A 26,541-nucleotide genomic window follows, 5' to 3' on the forward strand; every position below is an offset into this window, starting at 1 on the left:
CACAGCCAGTATCATACTGAATGGGCAAAAACTGGAAGCATTCCACTTAAAAACTGGCACAAGACAGGGATGCCTTCTCTCACCACTCCTATTCAACATAGTATTGGAAGTTCTGGCCATGGCAATCAGGCAAGAGAAAGAAATAAAGGGTATTCGATTAGGAAAAGAAGAAGTCAAATTGTCCCTGTTTGCAGATAACATGATTGTCTACTTAGAAAACCCCATTGTCTCAGCCCAGAATCTCCTCAAACTGATAAGCAACTTTAGCAAAGTCTCAGGATACAAAATTAAAGTGCAAAAATCACAAGCATCCTTATACACCAATAACAGACAAACAGAGCCAAATCATGAATGAACTCCCATTCACAATTGCTTCAAAGAGAATAAAATACCTAGGAATCCAACTTACAACAGATGTGAAGGACCCCTTCAAGGAGAACTACAAACCACTGCTCAATGAAATAAAGGAGGACACAAACAAATGGAAGAACATTCCATGCTCATGAACAGGAAGAATCAATATCGTGAAAATGGCTATACTGCGCAAGGTAATTTATATATTCAATGCCATCCCCATTAAGCTACCAATGACTTTCTTCACAGAATTGGAAAAAACTACTTTAAACTTCATATGGAACCAAAAAAGAGCCCGCATTGCCAAGACAATCCTAAGTCAAAAGAACAAAGCTGGAGGCATCATGCTACCTAACTTCCAACTATACTTGAAGGCTACAGTAAACAAAACAGCATGGTACTGGTACGAAAACAGAGCTATAGACCAATGGAACAGAACAGAGCCCTCAGAAATAATACCACACATCTACAACCATCTGATCTTTGACAAACCTGAGAGAAACAAGAAATGGGGAAAGGATTCCCTATTTAATAAATGGTGCTGGGAAAACTGGCTAGCCATAAATAAAAAGCTGAAACTGGATCCCTTCCTTACTCCTTACACAAAAATTAATTCAAGATGGATTAGAGACTTAAATGTTAGACCTAAAACCATAAAAACCCTAGAAGAAAACCTAGGCAATATCATTCAGGACATAGGCATGGGCAAGGACTTCATGTCTACAACAGCAAAAGCAATGGCAACAAAAGCCAAAATTGACAAATGGGATCTAATTAAACTAAAGAGCTTCTGCACAGCAAAAGAAACTACCATCAGAATGAACAGACAATCTACAGAATGGGAGAAAATTTTGGGAATCTACTCATCTGACAAAGGGCTAATATCAAGAACCTACAAAGAACTCAAACAAATTTACAAGGAAAAAACAAACAACCCCATCAAAAAGTGGGCAAAGGATAAGAACAGACACTTCTTAAAAGAAGACATTTATGCAGCCAACAGACATGTGAAAAAATGCTCATCATCACTAGCCATCAGAGAAATGCAAATCAAAACCACAATAAGATACCATCTCACACCAGTTAGAATGGCGATCATTAAAAAGTCAGGAAATAACAGGTGCTAGAGAGGATGTGGAGAAATAGGAACACTTTTACACTGTTGATGGGACTGTAAACTAGTTCAACCACTGTGGAAGACAGTGTGGCGATTCCTCAAGGATGTAGAACTAGAAATACCATTTGACCCAGCCATCCTATTACTGGGTATATCCCCAAAGGATTAAAAATCATGCTGCTATAGACACATGCACACGTATGTTTACTGCAGCACTATTCACAATAGCAAAGACTTGGAACCAACACAAATGTCCATCAATGACAGACTGGATTAAGAAAATGTGGCACATATACACCATGGAATACTATGCAGCCATAAAAAAGAATGAGTTCTTGTCCTTTGTAGGGAAATGGATGCAGCTGGAAACCATCATTCTCAGCAAACTATCACAAGAACAGAAAACCAAACACTGCATGTTCTCACTCATAGGTGGTAACTGAACAATGAGATCACTTGGACACAGGAAGGGGAACATCACACACTGGGGCCTGATGTGGGGTGGGGGGAGGGGGGAGGGAGAGTATTAGGAGATATACCTAATGTAAATGACGAGTTAATGGGTGCAGCACACCAACATGGCACATGTATACATATGTAACAAACCTACACGTTGTGTAAACGTACCCTAGAACATAAAGTATAATAAAAAAAAATCATATCAAGTGTGAAATAAAGAAAATTATATAGAGGGAGAATAGAATCTATAAATATGCATGTTTGCATACATACATCCACATACATACATATGTGTGTGTATGCAGTAATTTTATTCTCCTAAAGCAATGCCTCTGCCTTCCACCCTCACTGTACATGTCCTAGTCCTGTGATGTCCCTGGAACTGAGCACCTGACTTCCTTCTCTGCCTCCCACATGAACAGGGAATAGAAATGGAAACTACACTCTGTGGTTACTGTTGTGAAAATCCATGTCCCCCACAGGCTAGTTTGGCATCTTACATTCCAGTTCCCATTGTAAAAAAAAGCAAGCAACAAACAAAAACTACAAAAGAAAAAATGAAATATTTAAAAGTCTAGAGCCACAGAGGTTCCGAATTCACCCACCACCCACAGTGACCTCTGCCGCCCTCCAGACCTGAGGGCAGTTGCGCCTGAACAGCCTGCCTCTTCACCATCCATGAAAAGAGGTAACCTTAAACTTCAATAGATTTTACTCTGTTCAAAAGGAACCAGGTCAACATTCAAAGTCAGTGGTCTGACAACTCTAAGCTTTGGCCAGAAAGTATTGGAAACATTTAACGTGCAGTGGATGAAGGAGCCTGGCCCCACTGCACACAACACACCCGTGGGGACTCAAAGGAGGATACTCAAGATACGCTGGGTGGAAGTGAGGACAGACCCAGAAACACGGCGGGTAGGGGGGTCAAACCAGGAAGGCTCCTGACCTCCTCCTAGGCCCTGCCCCTCCAGAACTTGCAGGTTTTTCTGACCCGGAAGTGGATTTCACTGATGGAAAAGAAGTTCAGTATTTCTGGTCCAGCCCTGTAAGCTGCTCCCGTCGCCCAGCCTTCCACACCCCTGCAGACGTCACAATCCCTACTCCCACTAACCTGACAAGGGAGCTATGCATCGCCTGGAGATGGTCCTTGGCCTGCAACCCGGCGATGGGGTCCAGGGTCTGTGTCCATTTCTGGTTAAAATTGCTCTAAGGCTGGTCGCTGTCTTGGCCTTCCCTGCTTCCTCTCTGTTCAGTTCTCCCCTTCTCACCCCATATGAAGCTTTTACTCAGGAGATGGATTATCGCCCCTCTTGGAACATCAAGGACACCACCAGGATACCACACTGTCTCCTTGACCCTGGGATTCTGCAGACCTCAGTCTTCTCCTGAGGTCCCCTCACTCCCTACCTAATTTTTTCCATCCTTCTGGGGCCTGGGTCTGCTACACCTCAGGCTTCCTCTTCACAGTCACAGAGGGAGCCCCCTTCATCCTTGGGCTCTGGCCACAGTTCACCTGCTGCAGGATACTCAGTGGCTTTCAGTAGTTCATCCAGACATCCAGTTGGAAGTAGGATTTCCTGGAAGGAAAGCAGGACCCCAGAATTACACCAAATTCTAACACAAGAGCCCAGATTCCCCTTCTGCATGGGACATTAAGCTGCAAACACTACATAGGCACTTAATGCTCAGCTGCCCTTTTAACATCTGGTTCAATTGTGTCTCTCCTCCTTGGAATATCTCAGAAAATATATCTCCACCTAGAGTTGTTTAAACGCATCATCCTATGTGATTCCAGACCATCAGGGGGTACAATGGGTCCTCACCAGAACTGCCACTCTGCTTGGAAGACTTAGAAAATCCTGAGGCTGCTCAGAGGGTCAGATTCCCATTTCTGTGTTTCAGAAAAACTTCAGTCTTCTCCAGACAAGTGAGGATACAGAAAATGTCTAGTCTCTGGCACATCTTTTGCAAGCAATGGTGGCTCCCAGGAATCAAAACTATCAATGAATATATTTTTGAGACTCTGGTCAAAAGAAGAGTCATTCTGCAATTTCAGGTAGGATGGAGTGGTTCTGTGGCTCCTGAGGTGATTTTGAAAAGATCTTGACTCTCACAAGGACCATGGAGGACATTTCTGGCATTTCCAGACCAGGAGGAGTGACTGATGGACCTCCAGTGTTACTAGGAAAACTTTTTGTTGGACAGCTTTGCTCTGGCTTTCAGGCCTTCACATAGGTTGCTTAGATCATGGAAGTGCTTCTGCATTTCTGCATAGGCTCAGGATGCCTTCTCAAGTCGTCCCTGCAATTATGAGACAGTTTCTGTCTCCAGAGGTCACTTAGAATAACACAAGAGGCTTCACCTTCAAAGGGATACCAGACAATATAGCCACAGTTCAGCCAAGATTATCTGTGTTTACATACCTGTAAAGTAACACTCCTAGTTACCTCCATTAACTTGGACATCTTTCATGAATAGAGAAACTCTAGTGATTGTTATATAACAGCTGCCACAAAAATTAACCAATAAAAATAAATGATAAATGAAAAATAATTAATAATTATGATAATGAACACAATGACCTAAATAGTAAGAATTTTAATACTGGTGACAATATGAACATAAGGATACAAAAATCAATGTGGAGATTCTCCTAAATATACGAAAAGTTCACAAATTGGGTCCTCCTTGTGTAATTTGGAGTCAGAGTCAAAGAATTTCACTATGAAATGTGTTCCATGATGGCAAACATGAGAAACAGGAGGTGAAAGGAAAGCAAGCCACAGGAGAGCATGGGCTAATAGGACCACTTGTGTGCAAACCTCTTTAGTCAAGGACTACCAGCCAGAAGTGAAGAGAGTTTGGCTTGTGTCTTGCCTACCACTGGGCACACAAAAGCTTTCAGTAGTGCAACCAGATGGCTGGTTTGGCCTGGCTCCCTGCAAAGAAGACATGTATCTGATCCCCACGAGACCATCAGTCCTGGAACTCAGAATCCTACATGCAGTAAACATGAAGCTCCAACTCTATAGCTGACTTCACCTCCTTACTGTCCTTCTGCCATCTGGTGTTTCAGGTGCTCTCCAGATCTGGACTTCTTGACTCCACTACCTTTATCATGTGAAGTCAGGATGTATCATTCTCAGTGTTCTCCTGCCAGTCCAAGGTGAAACTCACCAATACAGGCATACCCTGGATGGACTTCCTTGGGATATTTAGAAAACAATGAGCTTGCTCGGGGGTGGTGTGAGCCCTAGGAGTAGAGTTACAGTCTCCCATGGAAACCTGAGAGGACTTAGAATATTCCCAGAGGCCTAAGCAGTCCAATCTGCCCTGGAAACATCAGGAATGATATACTTGGTCTTCCTGAGGCTCCAAACTTTTTCTAAATAAACTCATAGGTTACAGAACCATTTTTCTCTCAGGAACTGAAGTGGAGTTATTTGCCTTCTGCCAGCATCTCACTTTTTTTATTTTCTAAGTTAGATTTTGAGCCCAGAAGTAGATATTCCTTGTATTTGATTTACACAGGGAGCTTCCTAGAATGGATACTTTCTGCATTCACTCAGGTATTCACAAAATGCTGCAGTTCTACTGAAAATCTATGACATGACCATTTGATCACCCGAGCAACTTTAGAATGTGTCTTCTATGGAAGCCCTGGAGCCTCCCTTCTGGTATTTCATCCACTGCTGGTACTGAGTACCCAGGGTGAAACCCTCCCTCAGACATTGTCAGCAATTCCAGTATGGAGATGGCACTGACGTGATGGGGCTCAAGAATCAGATGGTAGAAGACCAGCCAGGAGGTGAAGTCTCAGTAGGCTTGGGGGCTTAATGTTCAATGCACACCAGACTTCTGAGACTCAGGAAGCGGGTGTGGATCTGTCTGCCCAGTGTTTCTCATCTACAGCCTGGACCAGCCATTTCTTGGGGTGAACTACTGAAAGCTTTTGTATGACCTGTGTCAGGCAGGACTCTGGCCAGACCCTTTTCCATAGTCCATTTGTAATGTATTTCCACGTGGCGCAGCCATCTCCACTTTTGCCCAAGCCCTCATGTGGCTCAGAATTATTCTCCCTACTGCCACTCTTCTTTGCCATCACAGAAGACATTTCAAGATGCAGCCCCAAGCCTCTCCCTGTAATCAATAACATGAGGGCTCACATGGGAACAATGTCACAGGCTTACAGGAATATGCTCTTAAATATCTGCTTTTTTATTATTCTCTTCATTAAAATGACATTTATATCATCACCATTGTGATTGTTATTAATGTTATTATTATGTGGGTACAGTTCTTTATCACGGATATATTTCTGGTAGTTATTATGCAATGTTGAATAATTTTTTTAATGTTCTGAAGACTGTTGAATTTGCTGAAGCTGATTAAAAGACAACCTGAAAACATACATACCACAGCAACCCCAAGACTCCTACTGTACCAGCTGGTGTCCTGTAGAAGAATGGGCTTCCTGACTTATTCTTTTCTTTTTCGGGCAAGTACCTATTCATACCAGCATAGGAGATGGATGAAGTGCACCCTGGTCTTGCCATGGGCTCAGAAAGAATTCATACATATGCTTTATGTGCTAGGAATTCTATGTGTAGGCCTGTGAGCCCTAGAATGCACTTTCTTTCACCAACTAGTCCACCTAAAAGTTTTCTAAGTCAAATTCCCCCTCCATGCTTGGATAGGTCATGAATGGCTTTCTGTTACCCACATAAGATGAAGGGATATTGCTAAATCAGGTTTGTGGCCAAGAAACGTTTACCTGGAGTGGCAGGAGAGGGACTACCTGTTCATCAGAGTCTCTGCAACATTTTCTTTTTCTTCTTTTTTTTTTTTTTTTTTTTGCGATAGAATCTCGCACTGTCGCCCAGGCTGGAGTCCAGTGGCACAATCTTGGCTCACTGCAACCTCTGACTCCCAGGTTCAAGTGATTCTCCTGCCTCAGCCTCCTGAGTAGCTGGGTTACAGGTGCATGCCACCACGCCCGCCTAATTTTTGTATTTTTAGTAGAGACGGGTTTTCAGGCTGGTCTCAAACTCCTGACCTAGAGATCTGCTGGCCTCGGCCTCCCAAAGTGCTGGTATTACAGGCATGAGCCACTGCGCCCAGCCCCTGCAACATTTTCTAAGTAAGTACAGTAGTTCTTTGAACCACCTTTTCAGTCAAAGAACTCATGAAAAAGTCCTCCAAGAACTTGTGACCTTCTGGAAATTGTCAAAATCTCTACAGGTGTCCAGAGTCATCCAGAGCTGTATTGCAAACCACTGACTGGGTTCCACCATTATTAAAGCAAATGCAAAATATGCCATGCCCACCAAAAAAAATCCAGAAGCCATGGTATTTAGCTCTTTCCATCTTTCTTGCCTCCTGCAGGTGGGAGAGTACTGAGTATGATGCCCTCCTACAGCCTCTGGAGGACATGCCAGTGCCTAGAGGTACCAGTAGAGAGGGGCCATGAAAGAGCAGATGACAGCCAGGTGGCTGGGAATGACATTGTCCTGGGGTTTATTGCTTGTCATGAACTCTGCCACCGGGCAATATGTACGGGTCTGGACCCGTGCCTTCTCTGGATCCCTGCCCCATCAGCCAGCTATCTTATCTCCTGAAAGCTGGTAGGTGTTGGTCAGCATGGTGTTGCAGGACCAGGGTTATATTAACATTCCCTCTTAGGCTGAAACACCAGAAGTTAACACAGGAGTCTCCAGGTGTGCACATGCCAACGTCCAGATTGTTTTTCTTCTCATTCTAGATGTTCATCCTTGCTTTCTGGGACTTGAAATAACCCTACACTGCCAAATATTTATGCCCATTATCCACTTAGGGAAAACTCGTATGTCCCAAGTCCATAGGGTTAGTATTATTATCAGTATTATAACCACTAGTACTAGTATCATGATGATCATCATTCCTGTTAATATTCATCAATATTTTTATTAGTACCATTGTTAGTATGGATTTTTCATTATTGTACAGCAAGGAATATAGTTTATCCATTCACAAATGGTGTTCAGTTACTAAAGATGACTACAAGGCATGCTCTGCAGACATATACACACACAGCTGTCCTGGAGACCCAGCTTTGCCACCAATTGCTCTCTCATAAGATGAGCTCCCCCTATACCCACCAGTTTTTCACGACTTGACCTGAGCTGGTTGGGCTAGACCTGGAAAAGCTTCCTATTCTCAGCTGTACCTGGAAAAATTTTAAAGACTCTTCGGAGGCCCAGTAATAGCTTTTGGCAGCTTCCACGACCAGGGAGGGTTTCTTGGCCATTCAGAGCCATTCAAATATTCTAAGTAAACTCAAGGAACCGGAAACCCCACTTGCAGTCATGAAATACCAGTGAATGGCCTCTGTGAGTCTCTTCAAGTTTTTCAAAGATAACCGCCTGGAAAGGCTGGCCAGGAAGTCACCCAAGCCCACCCCTCTGCAGGATGTTCTATGTCAGCCAGGGACCCAGTGAAATGCCATTGAATAGAAGCGTGGAACAGAGACAGCATGCCTGAGCTTCTGGAAACATTCTAAGTGCCCTTGTTGGCCCAGAAAAGACTGGTGCTGCCATACGAGGCACAGATATGGCAACTTAGCCACTCGAGGAACCACACAAGGTTTAAAAGCTCCCAGGAAGTCCAGGAAGGGCAAACATGGCCTTTTAGAGCCATCAGATTTTATTCTAAGTCTACGTGGGAGACAGTGCACTTGGCTTCATAAAAACACCAGTGGAGGTGCTATCACCTGCCCCAGTATCTGGTCTTTTCCACCTCATCTCAGAGCCAGGCAGCCACCATTTCCCAAAGCTGCTGTGCAATGAAAGGGGAATATTCTAGGTGCTCTCCTGTGCCCACGAAATTCTGTGGCTGCACTAAAGGCAGAAGTTGTCCTCCGGAATGCTCTTCAGGAATCTGACAACACTAGTCAAGATTAAAGAAGTTCAATTCAACGTCACACAAAACCAATCACAAAAAAAAAAAAAAAAAAAAAAAAAAAAAAAGCATAGTGAGACAAAATGATGAACACATCTGCTAATAGTCATGAATGACAATAACAACAATGATGATCTTAGTGATAATGCCACCAACACTGTTAATGGCAGTAACAATAAACCTGAGGTAATGGGTGTTAGGGTCCCGATTCACCGATGTGAAGGATGGCGCCAATTTCTGGCCTTACAGAAATAAAGGAAAAGTAAACACCTGAAGGAGGAGAAGGTGAACCTGGAGCTCCCGCCGGCCTCTGGGGGCTCCTTGGTGGAAGGAGAGGGACTTGGTCCTGAGTCTGCACAGGATCCACCCGCACCAGAACCCGGGAGTCCCAGTCCCTGGATGGGTTCAGTCCCACCCAGGCCAGATGCCTGGAGCCCCGGAGCCCGGGTCCTCCAGCCCTAGCTGCCGCCGCTCCTCGCGAAGCCCGGACCCCCCGCGACACCTCAGCCTCAGCGCGGCTCTGCGAGGGCAGCTCCAAAGATGCTCCGGGCCCAGCGGGGGCATCCGGCCCCAACAGGATACTGACGCCCTGAGGGCGCGAAATAGCGCGGCCTAAGGAGGGCCCGCCATCTTGGGCCTTGCAAAAAGAGCGGCCTCTTCAACGCCCCCACCCGGAACCTCCCCGGAGGCCCCAGCCCCAAAGCCAGGGCGGCGGCGCCTCCCTCACCCTGGGTAAAGAAGCCTCAGGTCTTCCGTGGAGACCCGGCTCGCCGCGGGAAGGAGACCGCGCATGCGCCCTGCATGGCCGGAACGATGGGTTTCATGGCCCTCTGCCGGCCATGAGGTGGCAGCACAGGACGTTTGGCCTTTAGCGGTGGACCTGAGTCTGAATCACTGAAATTCAGGTATGGATTATTCAGTACCTTTCTTTTGGAAGATCAAATGGAAATTGAGTACGATATCTTGTGCTTTAATTAAAGAATATGGGAATAAAGAAAAAAATTCGAAAGTTAGTATACAAAAGTCGATTGATTCCCTCTATATGAAGGGAAGAAGAGCTTGAATAAGAGAAGCATTCTGTGCTATGCTTTAATGCTGGAGATCTGCCACCATGCATTTGTCAAATCCCGTAGAATTTCACAGCACAAATAGTACATCTTAATGTGCCTCAGGACTACATATAATGTCAGCCACAGTTTGAGGGTAAATTACATATTTAATTAAATAGATTAAACAATAAATAATGTTATGAGCTCTGCCTGGACACAATCCTTGCCTCTGCAACCAGTTTGCCAAGGGCTCGAATTTCTTGCTCGTTATCCTCACACTTGACATAAACCCTGGCTGCAGAGTAAAATCAATCACTTGTGGAGATATTTTAATATAATGATGTGTCAATTTCAACCATGGATAAGGCCATTTAGCCTTAGTAAGGCCTATCGTATTAAGATTGTGCCTGTTTTGCAAAATTTCAAGTCATCATCCCACTTATTATTCAGGAAACGTTTTATCTTGAGTTTTAGGTTCAGTACTGAGGCTCCTTGATGGACAATACATTTTCCAATTCTGAGGACAAGGCAGAGGAGGCCCCCTCTGTGAGAACTTTCATTTTGCTTCTGGAAAAGTACGTTGAATCAAATATAGGAAAGGCTTGCATGGTGGCTGACAGGTTCGGCTGTTTTATCATGCTGGTGTTTTATCTTCTGGACAGAAGTAAAAGGAACACAGCTGTGTCTGTCTCTGTGTAATAACTCAGGACTTACCTGAATAAACTCTGGGGTGTCATGAGATGAACTGCTACCTCCACTTAGAGAGGCTTCAGGGACAAAATTTCAAGAGATTTCTGAGGGATAGAAGAGCAGGGCTGCCTTATTCTCTGATCTCAGGTAACTACTCAGAGACAGAGGCAAGGGTTGGGGACACCCAAATGCATATACTAGGTGTCTTCGATACCGCCTCCATTTGCTTGCTAAATCTATGCAATGACACACTGAGAAATCTGGCAAGTGGGGCTGAAGATCCCTGATGTGTCAGTTCCAGGGTTGGATGCAAGCAAGTGGTTTCAGTGGACATTGAAGTAAAGGGAGGTGAGCTGTGAGGAAAGAGCCGTCGAAGACTGGGGAGACTCGGAAGTTGGGGTAGAATGTCGACCCATAAGCCAAGGAGTGCAGATGCAAATCGATTTGTTAGGGCTGCATAAATGAAATAAGGACTTCGCCAACACACTAAGTTTTTTCAACAACCAATTGCATTCTTTCAATATTTGCAAGTATTGATCTTTTGGAAATGTTTAATGAGATTTCTTATATAATTCTGCATTCAATTTATGCTCAGGTCACTTTGCTATTATACATTTACGTGCTGCATTTTTATGAATAGACATTTTCTCAAATTTCTTAATTATTTTGCTAAACTATGTGTTAAGAGTTTTTTCTAGAGGTCCACCTTCTTGACTCACTTTTCTGATGAGAAATCTATCAGGTTTCTTCACAGTGATTTTCAAGTTTGATAGCTCCTCGATGTGGGAAACAATGTCAACTAAGAAATGAATTACCACTAAAGAATCTTCTCCTTTCAAGATGCTAACCATGTTTTGTCCAGTGTGAAATCTCACATGTGCCACAAGCGTTACTCTGTGAAGAAAGGATTTCTCATGATTTTTCAAGGCATAACTTCTCCAGTAAGAAGTGTTTGGTATTCCAAGAGAATTCATTGCCCTTGGAAAGACTTTTCCTTCTTATTTAGCTTATAAAGGATTTCCTCTCTTATTTTCCGTTTTAGTAGCATTTTATCACTGTGTTTTCTTGTGAACATCAAGCCTAGTGCTTGGCTGAATGTTTATTCACAGAAAATACAAATAAAGGGTTCATCCAAGTAAAGTTTTCTTACGTTATTTGACAACAAATTGCACATAAAAACATTTTCACACTGAACGCAGAACTAGAGATTCTCTACCTGAAAGTCCCACATGTTTTAAGTTTTTAAAACTGTTGCTGAAGACTTTTAGTTTATTATGTTGACAGTTTCAGCTCTCCCGTGTCATTTATGATCAGATCACTAACAAGTCTTTGGTACACACATGTCGTACAATTTCTCTTCCATATGAATTTATTGATGTGGACTGAAGAATAAAGGTAACTGAAGTAACGTCCATGTTGATTACAGTAATTCTTCAAAATGTGAGTCTTTTGGCATGTTTAGATGTTACAACTACAGCTAAAGTCTCTTCCATATTCCTCACATTCGTCATTCCTAACACCATGTCATCTAAAGTCAGAATATGTTCTGAAGACATTTATAAGTTTCTCTCCAGGGTGAATTTTCTGATGTTATTTAAGATTAGTACGTTGACTGAAGGCTTTCCCACATAAATGGCATTCATATGGCTTTTCTCCAGTGCATGTTCTCTCATATCATCTAAGGTCAGAAGATACACTGAAGGCTTTCCCACATAGAAGACAAGCATGTGGTTTCTCTTCAGTGTGAATTCTTGTGTGTCCTCTAAAGCCAGAGCTTTGACTAAAGACTTTCCCACTTTTATCACATTCATAACACTTTTATCCAAGGTGAGTTCTCTTATGTCTTCGAAGGTTAAAGGATTGAATAAAGCCTTTCCCACACTGATGACACTTCTACGGTCTCTCTCCCGTGTGAGTTTTCTCATGTCTTCTAAGGTGAGGACGCTGAGTGAAGGATTTTCCACATAGATGACATGCATATGGCCCGTCTCCAGTGTGAGTCATCTTGTGCCGTCTAAGGTGAAAGCAATTAGTATAGGCCTTTTCACATATATTACATTGATATGATTTACCTTTAGTATGAATTTGTTTATGTGGTTTAGGGGACAACTGATTACTAAGGGATTTTCCACACTGTTTGCTGACGTAGGGTTTCTTTCCACTCTGAGTTAACAAACACTGAGTCATTGTGGAACTGTGAGTGCAATCTTCTCCCAAATCATTACATTCAAAGGGATCCTCCAGAATGAGGGAGTTCTCCTTTAGAGACAAAGATTAAAAGCTCTTAATGATTTACCGACATACATCTATACATTCATTTCACCACCTTTGAATCCTAGACCAACCATTCAGTGGTAGAGCTCAGTTGAAATCTTTCCAATGTTACTTGTGTGAAAGGAAATTAGATTTTGGCACCCCAAACTCATTTAACCAAAGGGAACAATCAAGCTGGGAACAGGGTCACACAAACCTGCCTCCCCCTTCTGGTTCCTAAGTAATATGGCTACAAGATGAAAAGCTACATGCCTCCCCCATATTTTGCCCACAAAGAAATTCCTGATGAGCTGTTAAAATTACATCATGGCAATGCAAACTGATAGCTTGTCTTTACAGGTGCAGTCATCCCCAGTTCACCAGACACAAATGCATATCCGATTGTTTCCCTGCCCCGTTTTACCTATATTGTCTTATATAAAATGCAGCTTTCCAGCATTATTCCTCTGCCTCATTTGTTTATGTCATCTTATGTAAAAAAAATCCAGATTCACTGAGCCAGAAAAATGCATGAATGACTATTTTTTTCTACCCACCTTTTACATGAAAATTGTGTACTTCTCAATATCCCACCCTTTCCCCCTTTAAATTTAGAGAAAATCATCTTTGGAGAAAGATATACACCTGTCCCCCAGGTGCATGTCCTTAACTCTGGCAAATAAATCTCCTAAAATGATTGAGACTTGTCTCGTCATTTTTCTCGATTGACACTTGCGTACACATTATCTCCTGCAGACTCAGATATTTTTTCTTTTGTAAGATCCCAACTGCAGAGTTATTCCATTAATTGTGATGATATCAATATCCTTCAAAGTCTGAGCATGAGCAATGTATATGCACTTGTTCTACTTTAAAGATCTCATGTTATGGTTTAGAACACAGGTCATTTTATTCACTAAATTCAAAGTATCACTTTTTTTTTTTTGCTTAGAAAGCACTTAATGCCAGCCTAATTACACTCAGGTGACTGTGCGTCATTACTAACTTAACCCATTACCAGGTCTTTAACTTAGATGACTGGTGTACACAGCTATAAAACTTACCATTGTCATACTGGTGGATGCGTCTTTTCTGATAGGATGCATGGATATCGTGTGTTTTTTCTTAAGGGCACTTTCCTTGTCTGAAATAATTGAAAAATAAATTGTTACCTTGGTATTATGGTAATAAAATTAATTGAAAAACCCCAAGGCCCGTTTACTTTTTCTCAAAAATTGACACTTAGATGTGGCAAATGTGTCAAATGAAGAAAATACTTCAATAGAAGAAACAGATCGTACAGCGTCAGCAATTAGAAAAGAGTTTTAAAATTAAAATGTGAAAAGAGTTAAAATGGACATGAGATATCAGGCAGGTAAATAGAGGGATAGTCTTCACAGGGGTATCGGGAAAAGAGTCAGCATGTGACAGTTTAACCCCAACAAGTACATGAATTATCCTTTTCCCGAAAGTAAAAGAAAAGGCAAGAGGACATAAGAGTAGCATCTGACATATGAACAAAATGATAATAACATCTAAGGAATTCTGCTCCGGTAGCTTAACCTACATTTTAGAAATTACCACTCATTTCATAAAACCGCTAATTAATATTTGACTGATATTATTCATTGACAAAGCACCTCCTCCTATTAGAGCACAGGACCCTGTTGCTTACCCAGATTCTGGCCTTGGAGAAATTCTCTTCCTTCCCGCCAGAGCTCTTTTCCTTGCTCCAGCTGCAAAGTTATATAGGATTTGCTTATCTGGTACCCTGTTAGTGGAAACAGTACGTGTGTTTTGAGTTCACTGTCAATAAATGTGCATTATCACCAACTGTAAGGCAGGCTACCGAGGAAGAATAAAAACAGTGAAGGTCAGCTCAGGCCACGAGACCTAGAACACAGAAAACTCCCCAGGATTTTTTTGACCCAACATGAGACTAGAAAATAAATCCAAATGAAAGGTCCATCAGGAAAAGGAAATTCAAAACAGTCAGGACCTATGAATGCTGAGTCCATGCCTAAGTTCCAAGACACAATGCATAATACACAGTCTTTTCAGAAAGAGATTAATTAAACCTCTGCACAGTATGTTTATTATTATTCTCATGCAGAACAAAAAAAAAATCCGATTTACAAAAATAATTGGTGTTCTACACAGAAAAGATATTGCTATTGTTTTCACTAATTGGTTTCAGCCTAAGTATAGCAACTAAAGCAGAAGAGTTATTTAGAAAATATTTAATTTAATACATTGAAAATATTCATTAAGTTCCCAGGTCTGTTCTGAGTATTAGACACTGAGTACCAAAGAAACCATGAAATCCTTGTCAAGATTACATTCTAATTGAGTGACAAACTAAATAAAACTAAATAAAATAAAATAAAATAAAATAAAATGAAGATATTTCTTTCAGACAGATTTAGAGAGCTCAAACTTTTTTCAGGTAAGATCTGTGAGAGAATCAGAGAAGAGATTAGAGTGAGATATGGGGAAGCTGTTCCAACACTTATTGAATGAATGAGTCAATGTGTGTCTACATACATATGTGAATGTTGAGGGACTCACCGAGGGACACCAGGTGACTGTTGTTTTCCAGCATTACATCTCTGTACAGCTTTCTCTTGGATGTGTCCATCATGGCCCACTCTTCCTGGGTGAAGTCAATAGCTACATCTTCAAAAGTCACTTTCTTCTAAAACATCACAGACATTTTAGTTTAGACAGAGAATCCCTTTTAACGTGCAGAGGAGGAAGGCTGAGATGACACAGGTAGGAGCTGGGTATGCAGAACACCCAGTGTTTTAGGTTCCAGCCAGTTCATTCTCAATACTAAGCTGGTATCTGCCTTTCAGATTCACTCACAGAGACGTACCCACTCTTAATCCATTAAACTTTACTATGAAGAAATATCGCATGAGGTGTGGCATAATATAGCCCAGATATTTTTCAGTAATGTGTTAATCACCTGTACATAACTGATTATAAAATTTTCCCTTGAACCTTCATAAATAAAACAAATTTACCATGAATTTCAAGTAAATTACAGATTTGTCACAAGGCAAATAACCATGATTTACTACTTTTTAAACATGACCGTGATTAAATAAATTATTTCTCTAGATAAACCACAGGTTTCTCACCAATCAAATGGTTAAAAGACCTATTATGTGCTTTGAATAATCTAAAGAAGTAACAGAAAACATGTTTCCTATCTAGCAAATATTTATTAAATACAGGTCATTGGTCCCTTATTCATTAAAAAGTTAGAAAGTAATGAACCAGACTCCAGCATTCTTCAGAACTGAACAAGTTTTACGCAGAATATAGGATTCAATTTATACATAGAGTCACTCTAATGTTATGTCATTCAGGTGTTCATGACAACGCTTGAAGACAGTCCAGCAGCACAAGACAAGACCGCTGAGGCTGCTACACTGAGGAAGTCTTAGTCTGATGATTCCTGTGATATGAAGCCTCCTGTTCTCAACTTTCTCTGGGCAATCCAAACATCAGTTATCACTGCCTCTCTTTTAACTTTACCTTGTCACTTGGCTTGTTCAAGGATAAAAAGGCCTCTTTACTGTTTTGTTTTTTTCTAACCAGCCCTTATGAAGCATTTCCACAGAACCCTAAATTGTACTCTATCTACTATATTCCTTCTCCTGCGTGTGCAACCATAATTAAGTAATTGTATTTTTTATATGTTACTTTCAGTTACCAGAAGGCAAAAAGGTTAATTATCAAAAGGTAAAATGAATGGGGATAAGCATAATAATGACTTCTCTAGTTGTCCTTTTGCAAAGTTTTTAAAAGCACAAATATATTTTATCAAACTCTCCTTTTTCCTCAGCACTGTGCAGCTCTTGCTCAAGGCCTATCACACGGGATTTATTGAACTCAGCTGCTAGAACATCAGCCTCATTATTGGGCTGTGATCTTCTGCTCTTCACGCATCTCTATTGCCTGCATTCATCACAATCCTAAGTCTATTTCAGCCAACGGTACAGTTAATGGGTCAATTATTTCCCTATGAGGTTATAGGATGGATAGAAGAAAAAGAAATACATAAATGAGACCTCTCATGTCTTTTTTGGTAAATAGCCTGAATGGGGCTGGAATAAAGTAGTGTAATATTAGAAATTATATTGATAACTTAGGAACCTTTGACACATGATACCCAACCTAGAGTCCTGAGAAAACTTAATTGGAGGCCAGATACCTGAAAGTCTCCTGATTGCATTTGGAACACCCAGGCTGGATGGATTTTGCATCATAAAAACAAACAAAAAAAAGAATAAAAATGAAACACCCATGCAAACTGCAGAAAACTGCCCATTTGCCAGCAATATGGGTGTCATTTCAGCAGAAAGAGGCATCCCCTACTCACTAGTGAACGCATTGTCAAGAACTCAGTCTCTCTCTGTCTTCTTCTGGATTTCCACTTGCAGACACTTCAGGCACTAAGAAAAGCTGAGGTTGGAGAAAGAACACGTGAGACACCAGCCTTGTACACAATTTTCAGACCAACCTGTGATGAAAAGCCAGACCTTCACTGAAGTGTGACACCACCTGCACCACAGCCTGACCAACAGACACAAACACACAGAGGCCTCTCCTCTTTCCCCAAGGTCAAAATTAGGAAGCCTATGACTATGGTTTCTGACAAAGAAGGAACACAGATATCTTGTGAACGAGAACATCAAAAGCACTGAGTTTTGTATGTTAATTGACACAAGTCCAGATATTCAGTTCCCTCACTGATTTTAAAACACAGGGATCCCTGACTCCGCCCACATGTGGAATATGATTTCCACTTGCAGATAAACACTGTGGGATTTCTCAGATTTTATTATCCCAGCTTTATGCCCTAGCAATGTTTCTCCAACACCAATCACAGCCTTCTGAAGCCTCACTCCACTTTTACTTTCTCTCAATTTCGACTTTTGTATTTCCCCTTGGAACTCGGAAATCAATCAAGTAAGAATCTGTTTTAGGGTCAAGTGCGGTTGCTCTCACCTGTAATCCCAGCACTTTGGGAGGCCAAGACAGGTGGATCACCTGAGGTCAGGAGTTCAAGACCAGCCTGGCCAAAACGGTGAAACCCCATTTGTACTAAAAATACACAAATTAGCTGGGCATGGTGGTGCTTGCCTGTAATCCCAGCTACTCAGGAGGCTGAAGCAGGAGAATCGCTTGAACCCAGGAGGCAATTACAGTGAGCCGAGATCCTAACACTGCACTCCAGCCAGGGCGACAGAGCAAGACTCTGTATCAAAAAAAAAAAAAAAAAATCTGTTTTAGGATGGGGATAATCAATTCAGGAATTTATTTCACTTGGAGGGTCAACACTCCCATACTGCTGATCTAGCCCTTAAAATCCCCTGCATCAGAAATTCGCAGCAGTACCCTGGGTCATGGTGTTTCTGTCCTGTGTATACAGTCACAATCCTCTAAGATGCTCAGAAAATACAAAATGACTTAGGGCTGAGAGAAATGTAGCAGCTCAATCTGATATTTTACTAAGGTGGCATCTAAAATTCTTGCAATCATGGTTTATGTTAGTCTTTGTGAGTTGCAATATCTCTGATTATCATGATACATATTTGCTGAGAAATACTGATGTCCATGTGTATATTCATACATATGTAGGTATATAGATGGATATGCTTATATGAATGCATGTGTTTGAGATGGGGGAAAACATGCATGTATTATTTCCCTGCTAAAAATATAAAAATAATTAAATATATTTTATGTACAAATGATAATTATGTGTCATAAACAAAAAATTAACTGACCCATTTGTACATGAAGTCCAGGAAAAATAAAAAGGGTAACTTTGTATTAATTGTGACATTGTGCTTACAGATATACATAAATTTCCTTATTTAACCCTTATAATAACCCTGCTGATTATAGTTTATTTACCAGTTTAATAAACGATCAACAGAGTTTGAAAAATATGACAAAATTACAAAACTAGAAAATGACACAGCAATACTTCTAATTATATTCTGCCTTGTCACTGCCTCTTCTTGCTTTTTTACAAAATTACTCCCCTAACCAAGGTTCTCTATGATTCTGGGGACTCCAGGATTTAGACCCCAGTTCCCAAACTTCACTGTGTCTATTTTTACTGCCACATTTTAATGCACATTTACAGACTTCAACAAGCACTTTTCGATATCAACTTTTTTCTTATTCCTTGGACTATTTCCTACATCTGTTCATCAAGACTCCAGTAACATATGACTCCATCTGCCTGTCCCTTCCATGAATGTACCTGACAGTACATGTATTATGTAGTCTGTAATTCAAGCAGAACAGATATTCCTTCAAAAAAATAAGGTATTAGAGAATGCCTACAAAGCTTCAGTGAAACCAGCTGTAACCCTTAATATTATTACCATGTAAACTCTTCCTCGAATATCAAAATAAGATTTGGACTTTAGAGAATATTTGTGTGTGATTATAACCCAAACATGAACTAAAAGTAATTTAAATGGTCATATACAGACTGTGCCAGGGACAAAAAAGGACAACTATTATAAGAAAATTAAAGCACACTTATTTCCTAAAGAACTCTTGTGTGGAATCTATAAAAACTATTTCAAGATATAGAGATTAAATATATTTCAAAACACACACATACACAAGCAATCTTTAGGATAAATTTTTAAAAACTTATGGGTCCAAAATTTTCATTAATTCATGGAAAAAATGTATTGACAAACTTCTCACCAGAGCAGGAATAACAACTTACGTATTTGGTGACTTCAAGATGAGAGCCTGCACAGCTTAGTATCTCCCTCCAGATCTCTCTCTCTCTCTCTCTCTCTCTTTTTTGTTTTTTGACAGAGTTTCGCTCTTGTTGCCCAGGCTGGAGTGCAATGGTGAAATCTCAGCTCACTGCAACCTCCACCTCCCAGGTTCAAGCTATTCTCCTGCCTCAGCCTTCCAAGTAGCTGGGATGACAGGCATGCGCCACCACGCTTGGCTAATTTTGTATTTTCAGTCGAGACGGGGTTTCTCCATTTTGGTCAGGCTGGTCTGGAACTCCTGACCTCAGGTGATCCACCCACCTCAGCCTCTCAAAGTGCTGGGATTACAGGCGTGAGCCACAGCGCCCGGCCCAGATCTCTTAAAAAGTCATGAGGAAGGAGCCATTCTGCATCCTCAATATTACCTTAATATTTTAAGGACACCCATAACAATTAAGAGGCTGACTTGTGACTTCCTAGCCCTTTCAGGGCTATTTAGGCCCACCTTAGTGAAGTATTAGGAATGCAGTATTAGGTCTCAAGTTCCTGGACACCAAAACCATGTTCTCCAACAGATCTTCAGTAAAAATAGCTGATGTCTATATTCTTTTGCCTGTCCTTTCCCTTCCTTTTAATTCAGAACTGCGGTCTCAAAAAGTGCTATTATTTAGTAGATTCTCTCAATTCTCAACACCAGCGCTATACAGTGTTGAGTAACATCTCAGGTGCTAGGGAAACAGCAGCTGACATTCTAGCAATGCACAAATAGAAAAGCAAAGATCACCACAGAGTAAAAGAGAATAGATTTTTTAAAAGTATGAAACCAAAACAAATATATATCAGATTACACTATAAATGGAAAATCCTATTATCTTGACTGGATTGCAAGTCAAAACCTCTCATGGCTTCCAACATCCAATATATTCAAAGCAGTTCAGGAATGGTGAAAGTGGAATGGAATTTAAAATTATTCTAAGGTTGCATGTGTGAAAGCACCATGCCCTGAAACAAAATATTTATTTTTAAAGTGCATAATGAACACTGCATGCAAAGTTTGTGTAACAAGAGAGAGAAAAAATCTCACATTTTTAAAAAAGGAATATGCAACATATTTACATATAATAAAATAAAATTAAACTAAAATAACAACAATGGAAGACACAATCTGACCTCTGAAAATCAAGGGAGAAATCTCTTTTAAATAAACTTGGCACAATTTTTAAAGTAAGTTATGAAAAATAATAATACCTGAATATAGTATGTAAAAGTACCAACACAATAAAGCTAAAACAATATCTGTGGGAAAATTATTTGCTGTACATAATTTTTTAAAAATGATCTAAGTACTTTCCTCAAGAAGGTAAATGAATGAAATTTTAAAATTGCCTGAGAAAATCTGTGAAAGGAAATGAATATAGAGAAGCAGAATATAATTTAACTATAAACCACACAAATAGAATTTAAAAATAAGGCCGGGGGCAGTGGCTCATACCTGTAATCCCAGCACTTTGGGAGGCAGAGGCAGGCGGATCACCTGAGGTCAGGAGTTTGAGACCAGCCTGACCAACATGGAGAAACCCCATCTCTACTAAAAATGAAAAAAAAAAATAGCTGGGCGTGGTGGCACATGCCTGTAATCCCAGCTACTAGGGAGGCTTAGGCAGGAGAATCGCTTGAACCTGGGAGGCAGAGGTTGCGGTGAGCTGAGATCACACCATTGCACTCCAGCCTGGGCAACATGAGCAAAACTCTGTCTCAAAGAAATAAAAAATAAAAATAAAAATAAGTGGCAGCCAACATGCCCCACATGATTTTCTGTGATGAAAGAAATGCTCTATATCTACATTGTCCAATGCAGTAACTACCACACATATGTAGTTACAGAATTTCTAGTTTGGCCACGAATTTGGCTGTTACTACTAAGGATATGCCATTTAGTTATTTAATTATAATTAATTTACAGTTTATAGCCACATGTGACCAGTAGTTACTCTATTGGTTAATGCAGATCTAGAATCTTGGAGAAGGCAGTTAAAATAATGAGATATGGTCAAAATAAAAATGGAAAAGGCACACAAATAGTGAACACAGAATATGAGAATGTGAAGTAACAATTCACACAGTAAAATTTACTAATGAGATGCTGCCTTGATGGGACACATGTCTGATGATATTCAAGGCTTGTCTTGTTACAGATAGAAGAGCAGGAGCAGGGCAGGAGAGGGCTCTTCCCCTACCCACTAGAAATGTCAGGTGATGGCCTGTTAGTGATCACTTTGCCTCTCTAACAATGATAATTAGGCAGCACCAGAGACAGGCCATTTCCTGGTGGTCTACACCTGTTAACATCAAAAACGTTAATTAAATGCAGACCCCAGGAAGAAGCAACTTCTTGGGCATGCATGTTAAGAGACAAAAATGGCAAAGTATAATCTTCCGGGGACACACTCCACTGGAAAAGGAAAGAAAGCCTCAGACGGACACGCATATAACTCCCTAAACACACCGTGCATGCCAATTCCAAAGGTTAAGGAAAGCACTGTGCATGCCGGAAACTCTCCCTAAAGGAAGAATCGTGGGAAAGAGGCAAGCCCATCCCAGGATCAAGGTTAAAGGCCCTTCTCTTTTCTCTCTTGGACCTTCAGGCATCCACTTGGGTCTCTTCCAAGAGAATTTTCCTTTCCTTTCTGTTCTAAAGCCTTTTTAAATAAACTTCCACTCCTGCTCTGAAACTTAGTCTCTTTTTCCGCTGTATGCCCCTCAGTCGAATTCTTTCTTCTGAGGAGGCAAGGACTGAAGTTGCTTATGGACCCATGCAGATATGCTGCCAGTAACTCGAATCTCTTCTACTGGAAACAGTATCATTGTAAGGGAATGAGGCCAGTTCACATCTCAGTGCTCGGAGAACTCACCAAAAATAAAAAGTTGGAGGATGCTGTGAACTTATCTACCTTCCAAGGCAACTCCCACAAGCAAGCAGCAAGACTCTCTTCCCCCAAGGTCTTAAACTCTTCTGATGCTCCTTCTCTGGGAAAACGCATCCTCTAATTGGCTTCCCCTTATACAGGAAAAAACAATTAATAAACCTAATCAGCACTACATTCCAAGAGACGTGCCCTGATTGCACAGATACTGAACCTAATCGAAACTGCATTCTGGAGACACACCCGGTTCAATTTGATTCGATTTTTGAGACAACTACTAAAAACCCCACATAAAGTTGGAAACCAAAGAGTTAAGGCTATTTTGAAGGAAAAATCCTTTTTTATTCATAAGTACTTTTTTTTTTTTTTTTTTTGAGATGGAGTCTTGCTCTGTCGCCCAGGCTAGAGCGCAGTGGTGCGATCTCCGCTCTCTGCAAGCTCCGCTTCCCGAGTTCACGCCATTCTCCTGCCTCAGCCTCCCGAGTAGCTGGGACTACAGGCGCCCGACACCACGTCCGGCTATTTTTTTGTATTTTTTTTAGTAGAGACGGGGTTTCACCCGTGTTAGCCAGGGTGGTCTCAATCTCCTGACCTCGTGATCCGCCTACCTCGGCCTCCCAAAGTGCTGGGATTACAGGCGTGGGCCACCGCATCCGGCCTCATAAGTACTTTTGAGTGTATTATATGTACTAGAAAGCATTCGCAGTCATGGGGTACAGCAAGAAACCAGACAAACTAGAGTCTTATGGAGACTCTATATTCTAAAATTATTTGGAAGTAAACTGGACTTGAAAACAAATGGAAAGTGAATAGATATAAAAAGTTTCAATGTTCATGATGACGTAAAAAAATAAAATATATTGCAGAAATGAAGTCAGGAAGTGTTAGGGGTCATATGGTACTTGTAAGGCCGTTGGTATCCTCTGAAATTCAAGCAGGCTGAAGGCATTTGCATAACTAAAAGGAAAGCAGATGCTAATAGAAGACAATGAAGAAAGGGCCTGAAAGGCATTTCAGAGACCCTGGCTGGTGGCAGCCCCTCCCTTCAAAGGCCTGGAGGCCTATAAGGGAAGACTGGTTTTGTGGGCTGGGCTTGGGCTGCACCACCCCGGGCAAGCGCAGGACAGTGCTCACAGCATTCTACCTCCCAACCACTCCAGCTCCAGCCATGGCTAAAAAGGCCCCAGACACAGTTTGGGTCACTGCTTTGAGGGTGCAAGCCTTAAGCCTTGGCAATTTCCATGGGATGTTAAACCTGCAGTTGCACAAAGTACAGGAGTGCGCTGCTGATAAACACATACCCAAGACTGGGCAATTTACAAAAGAAAGAAGTTTATTTGGACTTACAGTTCCACATGGCTGGGGGGAGGCAGAAGGCGAAAGGCATGTCTTACATCACAGCAGGCAAGTGAGAGAATGAGAGCCAAGCAAAACTGGTTTCGCCTCATCAAACCATCAGAACTAAGACTTATTCACGACCACGAGAACGATATGGGAGAAACTGCCCCCATGATTCCATTATTTCCCACTGGGTCCCCCCACAACATGTGGGAATTGTGGGAGTACAATTTGAGGTGAGATTTGGGCGGGGACACAGAGCCAAACCATATCAGAAGCCTTCACCTGGATTTCAAAAGATGTATGGAAAAGCCTGTATGTCCAGTAGAAGCCTGCTGGGGTGGAGACCACATGGCAAATATCTACTACAGCAGTGCAGAGGGAGAATATGGGGTAGGAGCCCCCACAGAGTCCCCACTGGGGCACTGCCTAGTGGAGCTCTGAGAAGATGGCCACCATCCTCCAGACCCCAGAATGATAGATCCACTGACAGCTTTCACCCTGAGCCTGGAAAAGCTGCAGGCACTCAATGCCAGCCCTTGACAGCAGCCATGGGGACTGACCCTTGTATCCAAAAGAAAATAAATTGTTCTACCATAAAGACATGTGCACTCATATATTTATTATAGCATTATTTGCAATAGCAAAGACATGAATATTTTCTCTATTATTGGATAGAGAAAATATAGTATATGTACACCATGGAATACTATGCAACCATTAAAAAAATTATGTCCTTTGCACCAACATGGATGCAGCTAGAGGCCATTATTCTAAAATAATGCAGGAAGAAAAAACCAAATACCATATGTTCTTAGTTATAAGTAAGAACAAAGCACTGATTACACATGGATGTAAAGATGGGAACAATGGATACTGGGGACTACTAGAAGGGGAAGGGAAGGTGGGGACCAAGACCTGAAAAACATATACACCATGAAATACTATGTTTTCTACCTGGGTTATAAGATCATTCATACTCCAAGCCTCAGCATCACACAATGTGCCAATGTAAAACCCTGCACATGCATTCACTGAATCTAAAATAAAAGTTGATTTTTTTTTAAATAGGCAAAGATCTGAATAGACATTTCCCAGAAGAAGAGATACAAATGGCCAACAAATATATGACAAAATTCTTACCATCTCTAATTGTCAGGGGGATGCAAATAAAAACCACCATGAAATGTCACCTGACACCTCTTACAATAGCTGTTATCGAAAAGATGAATAGCAAATATTAGTGAGGATGTGAATAAAAGATAACCCTTGTATAGTCGTGGTGGAAATACAAACTACTATGGCCATTTTGGATAATAGTATGAAGGTTTCTCAAAAAAATTTTAAATAAAACTACCTGCTGATGAGGCTGTTGAGATATAGGAACACTTTTACACTGTTGGTGGAATGTAAATTAGTTCAACCATTGTGGAAAACAGTATGGTGATTCCTCAAAGACCTAGAACCAGAAATACCACTTGATCCAGCAATCTCATTACTGTGTATATACCCAAAGGAATATAAATCATTCTGTTATAAAGATACATGAACACACATGTTCATTGCAGCACTAGTCACAATAGCAAAGACATGGAATCAACCCAAATGTCCATCAATGATAGACTGGATAAAAAAAATGTGGTACATATACACCATGAAATACTATGCAGCCATAAAAGGGAATGAGATCATGTCCTTTGCAGGGACATAGATGGAGCTGGAAGCCATTATCCTCAGCAAACTAACCCGGGAACAGAAAACCAAACACTGCATGTTCTCACTTACGAGTGGAAGCAGAACAATGAGAACACATGGATACTGAGAGGGGAACAACACACACTGGGGCCTGTTGGAAGGCAGGTAGAGGGAGAGTATCAGGATAAATGGGTAATACATATATGCATTGGAATATTATTCAGTGTTACATAATAATGAAACCCTGTCATTTGTGACAACATGGGTGACTTCGAGGGCATTACATTATATGAAATAGGCCAGCCACAGAATGACAATTACTATATGATTTCACTTGCATTTGAAATCTAAAATAGACAAACTCACAAAAGCAGAGAGTAGAATGGTGGTTGCCCGGGGCCGTGGTGCAGGGGAAATGGGTAGATGTGGTTAGAGCACAAAGTTTCAGATATACCATATAAGTAAGTTCTGGAGGGCTCCTTTACAGCATAGTGCTTATAGCTAAGAATACTGTATTGCATACTTAAAATTTGCTAAAAGGGTGGATTTTGTGTTCTTACCAAAATTTCTTACCAATAATAATAATAATAATAATAATGGGAGGGACTTTGGGAGGTGAAGGATGTGTTTATAATCTTAAGGGTAGTGGTGTTCACGATGTATACTTACCCCAGACTCACTGAGATGCATACCTTAAACATGGACAGCTTTTTAAATGTAATCATAGCTCAACAAATTGGGTTAAAAAAAAAAAGAGGGGGTTGGTTAAAAAGTTTAAAAGGAGGGGTAGATGTTCCCTTGTTTTTCTCTCTTGGCTATTTTCTTTCCTGCTGCCTGGAATTAAAAAATGATAGGTGGGGATTTAGCAGCCAAACTGGAGCCTCTTCTAAAGTACAGCAGAGCAGACAGCTGGAAGGGGCCTGCGTCCCTAATGAATTTGGCAAACATCTGTACCAGCCATG

The 26,541-nt window shown here is 41.2% G+C and overlaps 2 protein-coding genes across 5 annotated transcripts in view; both read right to left on the reverse strand.

Annotated features, from left to right (window-relative positions):
• LOC114680170 (SH3 domain and tetratricopeptide repeat-containing protein 1-like) overlaps nucleotides 1–9,651 on the reverse strand; it is a 131,242-nt gene extending 121,591 nt beyond the window's left edge. For 2 of the 4 annotated variants that reach the window (XM_077942952.1, XM_077942954.1), the window contains exons 1-2: nucleotides 9,137–9,651; nucleotides 3,338–3,507 (exon numbers count right to left, since the gene is read on the reverse strand). The gene's annotated coding sequence lies outside the window, so the exon portion shown is untranslated. The remainder of the gene's footprint in view (nucleotides 1–3,337; nucleotides 3,508–9,136) is intronic. The other 2 variants (XM_077942953.1, XM_077942957.1) reach the window with 2 other exon arrangements.
• A 2,533-nt stretch (nucleotides 9,652–12,184) lies between these two features.
• On the reverse strand, nucleotides 12,185–17,324 carry ZNF705D (zinc finger protein 705D). Its single transcript, XM_077942959.1, is given in 5 exon segments — nucleotides 12,185–12,864; nucleotides 13,923–14,002; nucleotides 14,534–14,629; nucleotides 15,427–15,553; nucleotides 17,249–17,324. Coding segments are annotated over 5 exon segments (900 nt in total). The 5' UTR covers nucleotides 17,261–17,324; the 3' UTR covers nucleotides 12,185–12,279.
• Nucleotides 17,325–26,541: the final 9,217 nt, after the last annotated feature.

The sequence above is a fragment of the Macaca mulatta genome, chromosome 8 (assembly GCF_049350105.2).
Source record: "Macaca mulatta isolate MMU2019108-1 chromosome 8, T2T-MMU8v2.0, whole genome shotgun sequence".
In the NCBI taxonomy this organism is placed as follows: Eukaryota; Metazoa; Chordata; class Mammalia; order Primates; family Cercopithecidae; genus Macaca; species Macaca mulatta.